Raw genomic sequence first — 13862 nt, 5'->3', positions numbered from 1 at the left:
ATTTCTTTTAGCTTGCAAGAGATTCCAAGACCTATAACACTGCAGTGCCATGTGTAGGCAAGTGGTTAGAAAGAAGATGAAGAAAGAAATTTGTTAATATGTTTCTTGACGACCTGGGGGTTGTAATCATTGGTGAAAACAGTATGGTAAAGACTATTCCAAAGATTAGAGGTATGTAGAATGGAAGAGGCCAATGAGAAGTTAGTGCAGTAAGTTTGGAGCCAAACTGTATATGTTCACCATCACTTGCTCATGTTTTTAGATGATTAGAGGAACGTGGAGGGATGATAGCAGCCAGTTCAGTGGAGCAGTGTCTATTTACTTTCATCAGGATGTGAAAATCCACCTGGTTGAACAGAATATTGTTAGTGAAGGAGTAGGAGTAAAGGAGAACAAAGTATGATCTTTCTTTCAGGAAATGAGATAGGATTGTGTTTTGGTGGCATTAAACTTCACCAGTGATCCTCATCCTACTTGAGAATGTTGAGAAGATTTTCTTTAACCAGTGTCTTAATGCTGATCTCCTTGCCATTCTGAAGTGAGGGGTGAGGATAACCTGCAGAAAAGACAATGCGGCAATAAAGTGTCTATGGGAATGAGACTGGAAGGAGTCAGTGAGAGAGAGTGGTCATTAGTTAAGTGAATTGCTCCCTTCTGAATACAATTGAACATTCAGGTGAGCAAACTGTATCGATGAAAGTGAGTGTAATTTCATCACAGAAGATCATCCAATCCTAGGTATACACCACCTGAAATATGAGACTAGTATTCTAAGGTCACATAGAGTTAAGTTGAGAAGGAGAGAACTATTTTTAGAACACAAAGAATAACAATTGTTTTTGGAGGCTGTGGACCCAGATGTGCTTGTACTTTCATCAGGATGTGAAAGTCAACCAAAGAAATTGATCCTGGTTGAGCAGAATATTGTTAGGAGTAAAGGAGAGCAAAGTATGATATTTCTTTCAAGAAATGAGATAAGACTGTGTTTTGGTGGCATTGAAATTCACCAGTTATCCTCATCTTACTTGAGAATGGCAAGGAGATTTTCTTTAACCAGTGTCTTAAATGCTGATCTCCTTGTCATTCTCAAGTGAGGGTGAGGATAACCTGGTGAATTTTAATGGTAGTGGCCATTTCCATGGAGTAGTGCCCATGGAAATACATATAGAAAAAGCATGATGTAGCAACAGAGTATTTATGGGAAACTGACTAGAGGGTGTCATTGAGAGGGGCCATCAATTAAGAAAGTTGCTTGCTTCTGAATACACTCAAGCATTCTAAGGGAACTGCTAGGTATGCCACCCCAAAATGTGGAATGTGAGTACTGTCATTAGCAAGCTATGAATAGGAGTGCATGTCAGAAAGGGGAGAGAAAATCATTAATGTATAGGAGGAAGAGTGTAGTTGAAGGCACAGAACCCTGGGGTACACAAGCATTGATTAAGAAATCTGATGAAAGAGACCACCTGCAGTGAAAGATCAGAAAGGAAGCTAGCAGTCCATTCACAAAGGGAAGGGGGAATACCATAAGATGCAGGTTTGGTAAGAAGGCCATGATTCCAGGCTCAATCAAATGCCTTGGAAATAGCAAGAATGACTGACCACTTGAGTTCCTCCAAACTCTTCCATGGCCTTTGTCCAAAGCTTAGTAAGTTGGCTAGGAGATATGCTGTGGAATGAGAATGATAGAATCCATTTTACAATGCTCTTTCCTCTCTTTCTAAGCTTTTTTCATTATATTCCAGAATACTTTGCTACCTTCCTGATATTTATCTTCTACATTTTTCCCAAAGTTTACCCATGACTTGTGCTTTAACTACTTTTACATATAACTTGTCTTTCTTACATTTTCACCTGTATTCTCTTAGAATACCTATTATCCTACTTACCAGGAACTTGGAGATGATTTTTTCTTTTTCAAGACTGTTTGTCTCTAACTTCTTGAGTCCAAATGCAAAAGACTTTTTTTTTTTTTTTCAATAATATTGTATATTTGAGGCTAGATTTCCACCTCTGAAAGCTCTTTGGCTTTAATTCTTTTAAAACTTTTGTACATTTTTCTTTTCATTGTGATCTTCATTTTTATTTTGCTCGTAATAACATGGTGATGACCGTATTTTAGAGCTTCTGTGTACTTTTATATTAAGAACTCTTGTACTCCCTCCCCTTTCTCTCTCTCTCTCTCTCCATCTTAATTTATGTACATCTTTATATTGAAGCATGGTGTTAGTAATTACTAGTTCAAGTGTTGAATAGAAATCTAGTAAATACATCTTATTATACACCATACTCTTTTCTCTAAATATTCCCAGGACATCCTTCAGTGCCATGTCGTATTTCAAAGTAGAGATTCTCACAGTATTGTACATTACACAAATCCTGGAATTGATACCGAGTGAAAACACTGAACTTTATTATTATTATTATTATTAGTCAGGGACTCATTGAGGGATAGGTCTCTTCATTACTTGATATCTCAACACCTCTTATGTCTTCATTTGAAAAACATCTACCAAAGATGCATTCACAATAATTGTATGCATTTTAATCTTCAAGTGTACCTAGCCTTTGAGACCATCTAATTATGTATTTTGTTCTATTTTCTTCCTTACTGTAAACAGCTTTACTTCCATTGCATGTATTACTCATACCACCACTGTCATTCAAGATCTCTGCTCTGTTCAGATTTTATTCTTCTAAGAATATCCTTTTCTTTTAGCCAGTCTCATTAATGCAAATAATTGTTGATCCCATTTGATTTATTAATGGTAAAATTGATTGCCTTATTTCTGATGTCTTTGCCATTAGTAATATGCATGATAACTGACCACCACCAGGCTGATGCGTATTCAAGTAACTCTTAAAACCTGACTGGTTTAAATAAGTAGCCTAAGTTGATTTTTACCATACTCCTTACAATTCTCACTTTTCTTGTCTGACAAATCTAGCCCTGCATTTTCCATGATCATCTGTTCCATACTATTATTCTCTATCTCTCTCTCTCTCATAACAATCTCAATTTCTTCTCTTAGTGCACATCTTTAAACTCTCATTTTGTCCCCTTGACATATCATGCTCACTTGACTACCTATATTCACTCTTGCACTAAACAAAACTTTCTCTATATACTTAACATCAACTGTAAGTACAGATCCTTTCTACCATCAGAAACATTCCACTCATTAACATGGATGCCATTTCTCTTTCATAGTCTGCCCATTGAACCACTGAATCTTAAAAATATTTAATTCAATTTTACTATAATTCATATAGCAATCTTCCCATTCTGTCATTTAAAATACTTGCATCAGCTATTATCTTGTAGCCTGTGACAAAGTCCATTAGTGACAAATATGAGATAACTCATAGTTGGCAGTGAATGTGTTAATTCTCATAGGTAATGTAGATCTCACATAGGATGTTTATTTTTGGTAGTATTCATTAGAATTAAGTGCTATTATTATTATTATTATTATTATTATTATTATTATATGACACCTCCAGGGAGTCCAGAGACTCATTGAGGGACGACACCTACTCTACATCTCTCTCTCTGTCTCCACTACTCAGTCCACCATCTACTGCCCATCACCACCACTAGTATTTCCACAGGCAATCACAAACATTCATACCCATGGTGGGATTCGAAACCCACCAGTCCACGTAGTTCATGAACAAGTCCCAACATGACGTACTTAATGCCAGATGTGCAACTGCATAATAGCTAAAGTTAAAGATATTGAGACTACTTTATTGGAATTCTTTGAAGAAAGTATTATCCTACATCAAAGAGGCTGGATATGTGACTTAACAAATGTCATTTGTTGAGTTTATTGATATTCTTGACTTATTTTTATAAATTGTTTTTTATGGTAGACACTTCTAAAGTTTCCAAAAGAATTGTCCAAAGCTCTCAAGGTTGAGTCTAGATAGAGTAAAGAGCTTGAAATTGGCAATTTAGTAGTTGCAACTAGCATGGCTAGCACCTAGTGATAATCTGTTTCCATAATAGAGAAAATATTCACATCAAAATTTCTGGTGCAGGAAACTATGTAGACACTGGATTGCAAATAAATAATTTACTATCTAAAATTAATTATTTACAGACAATGTTTTGCTAGCTTAAGCTAGCACTGTCATAGGCAATTTAACACTGTACCCTTGGTAAAGACAAACTAAAATGACCCAGATAACAAGGGCAGTCACATGCACATAGTATAACAGTGTCACTCTTTGTGGTGATTACTGTTGTTGATGTTGATAGGTAGATAGGGCAGTGTGCCAAAATCTATTTAAAATCTTACCATCCACTCTGTTACAGTTAACAGGGTTCTGAAAAACTTGTGCCACTTCCAGGAACAGTCTCTCCAATATAGGTGTCTGTAGCTTTCTGTTCCAAAAACTTCAACATGAATATTAACACAACTATGGAAATGATAAAGGAAAAGCTAACACACACCTATAATTGCAGAAGGTTTTCAGTATGCAAAACTTTGCTTTTAGCATTATAGTGTCTAAATTTGAGGAAGGTTCAACATAACCAACATCCATATGCAACTCATATTACTGGAAAGAAGCCCTTTCCACTGGCCATTTAACTAGCCTCAAAATCTATAAAAAGATAATAAAATAGTCATCATTAGAGCAGATGAAGAAATATTAGTGTAATAATAATTTATACTAGTGTATGCTACTGCAAAAGTAGCATCTTACTTGGGGAACTGCTGCATCATCGGCACACTAATAGATTTATGACTCCACTGACTCAGAGAGGTGTTGGAAGTTTTTCCACTTGGTTTAATCTTTTATCCAAGTGTAAGCAAACAAAGTTTACTCCTGAAGTATTTTCAGGACTGGGGCAACTCATATATAGAAGTTAATGACTTCATATCACTTGCCTTAGTATCCCATGATGCAAAGCACATATCCTTGCAGACATGTATAATGCTAATCATTATGGGAAGGGTCACTACCCAGACCATCTTTGATCTTTATTGAGTTCTCATCAGTGGGAGGCAGACCCAGAGGTGATACTAATGTTGAAGTAATGCAGAAGTCATATTTTCATATATGAGTAGCCAAAAGGTATCCAGAGTATTTTAATAATAAGGTGTGACACCTTTTGGCTACTCATATGTAAAAATATGACTTCTGCATTACTTCAACCTTAGTATCACCTCTGGATCTGGCTCCCACTGATGAGACCGCAATAAAGATCAAAACCGGTCTGGGTAATGACCCTTCCCATAATGCATAGCATTATACATGTCTACAAGGATATGTGCTTTGCATTAGGGAACACTAAGGCAGGTGATGTGAAGTTATTAGCTTCTATATATGAGTTGCTCCAGTCCTGAAAATACTTCATGCGCAAACTTTGTTTGCTTACACTTGGATAAAGGTTTAAACCAAGTATATAATTTCTTGGTATCTTTAATTTATAGACTCAGAGAGGTGTGTGCGTAGGGGTTGGGGGGTGTTCATGACTAGTCTACTAATATACAGTGGTAGATGACTTCATGTTAAATTGTCTCAGTGTCCTGTAATTCTCAGCACACTCTGTAATCAACAGGCTGCAGGCTTGAATCATGTATGCACATAGATGTTTGTGAATGCCTGTCCTACTTAGAGTGGCTTAAAATTGCATGTTCGGTCTTTACAGAATTAATGAAAACAAAAATCAAACCATTCAATGTTTATATATATATATATATATATATGCTACCCATAATCAATAAACCTGTCCTCTGTAGTCCAGTGTTACTTCTAAGTAACACTTGACTATAGAAGTGATACTGTGATATTGTGATACTAATGAAAGGCTGGAAAACCATACCACATTATCAGTATTATGAGTGGGGGCAGGAGTTAGATAATGAAGGATCTTTGGAGTCTATACATCAGGGGTGGTCAACTATGGTGCATTAGATGGTCATTAGTGCTGCATTGAATTCCAGTCATAATAATAAAAAGTAAGCCTATTTATTCAAATTCCAATTTCTAGAAAAAAAGCTAAAACTTAGTCATTATTTTTAACGATTTGATTGTTTCATGCACATTCACTTGTTTCATACTGAGGTGCGAAGTATTAGCAACAGCAGTCTGTCACAGGTTTATGTCAGTCAGTTTACAAAGTTATTTGATCGTCCTTTGTGAGCAATTGCAGTTTTGTACTTTTTCAAAAGTAAAGCCTAGTTTTTTACTTTGGGTTACCCATCACCGTGCAAAAAAAAATGAGCAAAAGATAAACAGAAGGTGATAGTAAGCGTGAATTCAATGAACAGTTGAAAAACGAGTTCTTATTTGTAGCATTGTTTGTGAAAACACTTTCTCACATAATAAAAGACATGATCTTAATACACACTAAAACACAATATCAATGCGCTACCTGAAAACAAGCTAGTGCTTGGGTCTGAGTTATGGAGAGAAAATATGTGATTAAAAAAAGTAAGAAATAAAAAAAAAGACAACATATGTTTGTTAAAAGAAGTTATGAAAGTTTGGCAATGACAGAAGCGTCCTACGAAATTGCTTTAGTGTTAGCCAAAAAAATAGAAGTATTTCTCTGATGGAGAAGAAATTGTTAAGCCTTGTCTCCAAATATTTGCAAGATGTCTTGGCGATAAAAATATCGAAAGGAGAGTAGACAAAATTGCTCAGTCAAAGCAAACAGTTACAAGACATGCCTAAGAACTCTCTCACGATATATCTGAGCAACTGAAAGACCTTGTCCATACTTGTACTTTCCTTTCTTTAGCTTTGGACGTATCTGCTGACATATGGTCAGCAGAAGTTGAGGTCAGTAGCCCAGTTAAGCATTTTTAAGGAGGAATTGACGATAATTTTAACATTTTTTGAAGAACTTATCAGTCTTGGATCGCTTCATGGAAAAACAAGAAGATCAGACATATTTGAGAAAGTGAAACCATACCTAGAAAATCTAAAGTAGATTCTAGTAAACTCATCAGTGTTTGTACTGATGGAGTGCCATCAATGATAGGTAAAGCCACTGGAACTACACTTTGCTCAAAAAATTTTCTGTCGTTCTTTACTAAAATATCACTGCATTATACACCAAGAGTCACTGTGTGGGAAAATGTTACATTTGCAGCATTTTATGTTACTGGTTGTGAAATGTGTGAATAAAATTAAAGCAAGAGGATTAAACAGAAGTGAATTCAAAGAATATTATGAAATGTTAGATTTGGAATGTGGCAATCTCATTCTTCATTCTCAGGTGTGCTGGCTTTCTAGAGGACAGATTCTGAATAGATTTTGGATACTGAAAAATACTGTTCAATATTTTCTAGAAGAGAAAAATGAGCTGCCTAAAAAAAGAGCCTTTTTATATGATAACAATTGGCTTTTGATTTAGCATTTTTAGTTGATGTTACCAGCCATCTCGATGATCTCGGAAACTACAGGCCAAGAACAAATTATTTCCTAGCTTAGTAAATGATATCAATGCATTCAAGATGAAGTTAAAACTTTTTACCTCTCAGTTAGAAAAATGAGGATTTGAGCCAGTTTCCACACTTAAAAGAGCAGAGTGAATGTGCTGAAGATAATGGCAATTTTATGAAATACAGTCATACCCCGACTTACGCAAATCCGGAGTTACGTAGTTTCATATATGTACATATTCCTGTCCCGCTTCAGGCCTCACCACTAGTCTTATCTTTCCGGCGCCAGCTGCATTCGCTAGTGTCACACAAGCTGTGAAGAAGTCGCGCGGTCTCCATACATACACGATTTTTATAGCCTACAAACCATGCAATTGTTTAATGTTATGTTCTTGATAAAAATTTTATCACATAAAAAATAATAATGTCGTCCAAAGGAAGCAAGTCCGATTCTTCTACAGCTAGCAAGAAAAGAAAAACATTGACTCTGGAAACAAAACTCAACATTATTAAGGATTTTGAAGGCGGAATTAAAATTTGTGAGCTAGCAAAGAAGTTTGATCTACAGGAATCCACAGTAAGAACAATCATAAAAAGGAGGTTTACAGATTTTGGAGGACATAGATTCTAATGAAGAACGAATTGTAGCCACAAGGTAAGGAATAAAAAAAATCATTAGCTTGCTATGAAAAAATTTTGCGTGACAAAAAAAAGACATTATGCCGTCAGACGAATCTATTAGATTTTATGAAACCATTGACATCGAAATAACTTTCTTTCTTTTTTTTATGTACAAAAAACTACAATTATGATTATATTTCTTTAAAAATATAGGTGTTTTTGTAAATCTTTGGTCCCAATTAACTAATATTTTGTATGTTTGTATGCAAAATTATACCCGAGTTATGCGAATTCGACTTACGTGCTTTTTTTTGGTCCCACCTACCGCATAACTTCGGGGTATGACTGTATATAGAAAAAATCAAGTTATTGTAAGAGTCAGTTGAAAGTTGTTTTCGTGATTTTGCAAGGACTGCATACTTGCATTTATAAATCCATTTCACATAGTGAACAAAAAATTATGAAGATGCCTAGTAACATACAAATGGAACTTATTGACTTGAAAATAAATTCATTACTGAATATGAAATTTGATAAGCTTCCTCAGTTCCAAATGCTTCTGACATGATTAATTTCTGGCAATCATTACCCTGTGAGCATTTTGCAAAATTAAGAAAATTTACTCAGAGTTATATCTGTCATTTCTGAAGAAGCATTTTCAGCCATGAAATTGATTAAAAACAAAAAATGGTCTCAATTCACTGATTCAAATTTGAAGAATTCTCTGCTGCTCTCAGTAACTAATTTAACTTCAAACATTAAAAGCTTGGCAAAATCAAAAGAGACTCAAAAGTCATTGAGGTAAATAATGTTTATCTTGTTTTTATATTAAATTAATATATCATGTCTATATTAACATTTTTACAGGGAGTTTTTAAGGATACAAGAGTGGTGTGGCACATCTGAACTTGTACAAAAAATTGGCCCATAGAACGTAAAAGGTTGACCTCCCCTGCCATATACTTGATACTTTTTTTCAAGTCACTTCAGGTTTCCGTTAGTGCAGTGGTGGTCTCAGAAAAGGCAGTGAAAAATGTCTGTAGGTTTTAATCTTTTAACAGGAAGATTTAGAAACCTACAGCCTATTGATTGGAAAGACTAAAACTTTATCCACTTGTCCCGTAGAGATGAATGCTACTGATGCCTCTTCGTACAGGTTATTTACAGTGAATTTTCAGTTATGCAGAAACTCTGATATTGTAACCTAATTTATAATTGTATTAAAATAGTTTTTTAATGTATTCCCTTTAAAGGTTTGCTGCTGTGTTTTTTTTTTTTTCATACATGATCAGTTGATTTAAATGAAAACAACTTTTTTTTTATTATTTTTTTTTTTTTTACAGGAAAAAATTCTCAGTGAACTTGCAAAAATGAGAAGTGAAATGGATTCCTTAAGGCATGATCTACAGACTTATAGAGCAGAAAGTTTAGCAAGGTATATGTTGTATATTTCTTTGCATAGGTACTTGCTAATAGGAAGAATGTTTACAAGAGTGAATACCCAAAAGTTTTCAGAAGTTCTAAATTTTTGTTAATATTTCATTTAAAACATTATTAAACAAATCCATCTAAGCTTGATAAAATTCCTCAGAGGTATAAACTGTTGACACTCTCAACATTATAAAAATATGCACATAAAAGAACATTAAAAAAGTGATAATCAGGTTTTTTTTTGTTGTATTTATTTATTTTTATAGAGGCCAAGCATAGCATCCAGTAAGCAGGATTAGGGAGAAATTCCAGCTCCTTTGTGTGTGTGTGTGTGTGTGTGTGTGTGTGTGTGTGTGTGTGTGTGTGTGTGTGTGTGTGTGTGTAAACTGCTGATATTGTCTTGTTGGATGAGCACTTACTTTCAGTTGATAAGTGCTAGATGGTGCTTACACAGAAGCTTAGCATTCAGTTTAGTTGTTGACAACCAACCTCATTTCTTAAACTAAACTGATATCATCTTGTTGGAAGGACACCCACTTTCAACTGATTGTTGCCAGATAGTGTCCCTACATTCTGGTAGTAAGACTTATACGTTGGTTAGACATAACTGGTAATTAATTTACGGAATTGACAACGCATATAAAGTAAATTAATTAAAGATAACTTTAATGAATCACTTCTATATTTCGGCAATGTCACATTGCCATCTTCAGGAACATAAAGATATGGTATGTGCACTAAGGAACTAACAAAGTAAATGAGGAAGAAAATAAGAACTAATTTTGTTCCTAAAGTCCTAATGGTGCCCTCTTGCGGGCTAATTTGGTAGTCTTGGCAGTTGGGCTGAAGTTCTCAAAATGAAAGTCTCCCAAATTTGGGGCAGTTTCATGCACCCAAATTTGTTGAGGTTAGGAACGTTTTTTAGAGCTGCTGAAGATTCTTTGAATAGTCTTTCGTATTTAAACTTGCTGCGATGGATTATTTTTGTCTTCTTCCAACGAATTTTATGGTGGGTATCTAAGGCATGGTCTGCCAGCCCAGAGCGGCAGTACTGGTGAAACCGGATGTAGTCTTGGTGTTCTGAAATCCTGATATTTGTTGTTCTGCCTGTTTGGCCAAAGTAGGACAATTTGCAGCTGCAAGGGACCTGGTATACACCAGGTAGGTCTAGGGGAAGTGGTTGGTCTTTGGTAGAGTGGATAAGGGATGCCAACTTTTTATATGGTCTGTAACAGGAAGTAAGGTCATATTTTTTGGGGATATTAGTTATTTTTTCAGAGGTGCCCTGGATGTAGGGGATGGTGATAGACTTGGTGTAGTCTTTATTGTGGAGGGGGGGAGGGGGGTTGTGGTTTATAGGTTTTAGTATTTTTTGGATTTTTTTGGGGTTGTAGCCATTGGCTAAGAAAGTGTTGAGGATGTGGTTTAGTTCCATAGTCAGGGCCTTGTCATCTGAGCAGATTAATTTTGCCCTGTTATATAGTGTTTTTATCACCCCATATTGTTGTGAGGGGGGGGGGGATTGCTGGTGAATGTATCTGCCAGTGTGGGTGGGTTTTCTGTAAACAGAGAAAACCAAAGATCCATCAAGCTGGCGAGTGATTAAAGTGTCTAGGAAGGGGAGGGTGTTGTTTTCCTCTTTTTCTAAGGTGAACTGGACTCTGGGATGTTGGTTGTTTAAGTGTGTTAGGAAGGAGTGGAGTGTATCTGAGCCATGTGGCCAAATAGCAAACACATCATCCACATAACGAAGCCAAATAGTGGGTTTTTGTGGGGCGGAGTTTAAGGCTTTCTCTTCAAATGTCTCCATAAAGAAATTGGCCAAGGGTGGGGAAAGTGGTGAACCCATGGCTGTCCCCTCTATCTGTTTGTAGAAATTTCCTTGCCAAACGAAATAGCCTGAGTTCATTGTGAACTGAAATAGGGCTGAGATATCGGGAGGAAACTTGGCTTGGATGAGCTCAAAGGTTTCTTTGAGTGGGACATTAGTGAATAGGGAGGAGACGTCAAAACTGACCATTATGTCAGTGTGTTGGAGTGTGAGGTTTTCTATACTGGCTTTAAAGTGGGCCGAGTTTTTTATGTGTGATGGTGTGTTGCCAGTGTAGTGTGTGAGCATTTTGGCTAAATGTTTGGCTAATTTATATGTGGGGGAATCAATGCCATCCACTATGGGACGTAATGGCACATTTTGTTTATGTATTTTTGGGAGTCCATATAATCGGGGGGGTCTAGAGTTATAAGGTTTAAGTTTGTTGGTGACTTCCACAGTCCAAGAAGTGACTTTCTTAAGGAGTCTGTGGATAGTTCTGATCTGAGAGTTGGTCGGATTATATTCAATGGGGAGGTAAGTAGTACGGTCTCGTATTAAAGAATTTAGCTTACCTTTGTAGTCTTTTTGATTGAGTACCACAGTGGCGCTTCCCTTATCAGCTTTGGTGATTACTATTTTTTGTTGTTTTTTAATTCTTGTAGGGCTGTATATTCGTTTTTGGATAAGTTGGATTTTGGAGGTTTGGCTTTCGTGAGAACACCGACTACATCCAGTCTCACGTTGTTGGCGATGTGGTTAGGCAGGTCGCGAATTCCATGCTCTATTTGGATCATGATTTCTTCAGCAGGTATCCTTTTTGGAGCTAGGGCGAAATTGTGACCACGTGAAAGTGCGGTGAGTGCTTCAGGCTTTAAAACTGCCGACGAGAGGTTGATTACTGTGTTGAGTGGTGGCTGGGGTACAGAAGTAGAAGTCTTAATATGACCTTACTTCCTGTTACAGACCATATAAAAAGTTGGCATCCCTTATCCACTCTACCAAAGACCAACCACTTCCCCTAGACCTACCTGGTGTATACCAGGTCCCTTGCAGCTGCAAATTGTCCTACTTTGGCCAAACAGGCAGAACAACAAATATCAGGATTTCAGAACACCAAGACTACATCCGGTTTCACCAGTACTGCCGCTCTGGGCTGGCAGACCATGCCTTAGATACCCACCATAAAATTCGTTGGAAGAAGACAAAAATAATCCATCGCAGCAAGTTTAAATACGAAAGACTATTCAAAGAATCTTCAGCAGCTCTAAAAAACGTTCCTAACCTCAACAAATTTGGGTGCATGAAACTGCCCCAAATTTGGGAGACTTTCATTTTGAGAACTTCAGCCCAACTGCCAAGACTACCAAATTAGCCCGCAAGAGGGCACCATTAGGACTTTAGGAACAAAATTAGTTCTTATTTTCTTCCTCATTTACTTTGTTAGTTCCTTAGTGCACATACCATATCTTTATGTTCCTGAAGATGGCAATGTGACATTGCCGAAATATAGAAGTGATTCATTAAAGTTATCTTTAATTAATTTACTTTATATGCGTTGTCAATTCCGTAAATTAATTACCAGTTAGTGTCCCTACAGAACATTAGCACTCAGTTTAGTAGTTGAGAAATAAGGTCAGCATCGATGGTATGTCCTTCTGGAACTAAGTTGGTTCTAGAAGAATATACCATCATTTCTGACCATATTGCTTGTTATATTGTGCATTTGGTCCAATTTTGGGAACTCAGTTCCCTTAAATTTGACCAAATGTTACTTTTAGATCACTTTATCAATGCTTGTTAAAGTTGCAGAACAGCCAGTTATTTCCTTGTGTATATAGTTTCAAGGCACATACAGAAAGACTGGTATTTCAGCATAATTAAGATATCATTACTATTCTCTGATTAAATTTTTTCTGTTCTAATGTTGTTCGAATAAAATTGGAATATACTCCTAATTCCTCTCCTCATTTATTTGCTACCATAGTTTCCCAGACCAAACTTAACCTCAGTTTACCTTTATCATCTGTGATTCCTTTTATGATATACTCTCCTTCATTTTTTAAGATTTTTTTAGTAAATTAGAATCCTATAAAAGAAGATGAACAGGAAAATGATAAAAAGAAAAAGTGAGTAATGGATGATAGTACACAAGCATTATGACATACAAATTGCAATAAAATTTCCTGTTTCTTGTTTGGTCCTGAAATACTGTTGTTATACTTGCTAGTAAGGCAACAAATTTAATCTAGAAGGTTTTTGTCTTAATATATCCTTGTTTATATCACCATGTTCTGGAAGTTTTGATGATATAGAAATTTTTACAGGGATTTTAGGTCTATCATCCCCAAATATATCAACAATATTCTAAGAAAGGGTGGATTTGGGATTTATATAGAGTTAGCAACTGGTTGGGTGATGTATAAATTAGCATCTTGAGTAAATGAATGTCTATTTTTTTGGATACTGAGGAAGCTGTTGATGTAATGTGATATGATGTGTTTGCCAGGAAAGGCTAGAAGTAATCTGTCCAAGGAGAGAGAGATGATCCTGTCTAGTTAGAGTATGTGTGTGTGTTTTTATGAATAATAGTTTTT

General features: G+C 36.0%; 1 protein-coding gene across 10 annotated transcripts in view; it reads left to right on the top strand.

Annotated features, from left to right (window-relative positions):
• The window catches only part of LOC150092673 (liprin-alpha-1-like), a 778236-nt gene that overhangs the window by 483341 nt on the left and 281033 nt on the right, over nt 1–13862 (top strand). For all 10 annotated transcript variants that reach the window (XM_090414522.1, XM_090414524.1, XM_090414523.1 and 7 more), the window contains exon 11: nt 9368–9459. In XM_090414522.1, the coding sequence (XP_090270648.1) occupies nt 9368–9459 (92 nt within the window). The remainder of the gene's footprint in view (nt 1–9367; nt 9460–13862) is intronic.

Source organism: Typopeltis vanoorti, chromosome 25 (assembly GCF_054136105.1).
Source record: "Typopeltis vanoorti isolate ZY-2024b chromosome 25, IOZ_Tvanoo_1.0, whole genome shotgun sequence".
In the NCBI taxonomy this organism is placed as follows: domain Eukaryota; kingdom Metazoa; phylum Arthropoda; class Arachnida; order Uropygi; family Thelyphonidae; genus Typopeltis; species Typopeltis vanoorti.
Note: the sequence above shows the minus strand (reverse complement) of the source record. Positions and strands in the feature narration are given on the sequence as shown.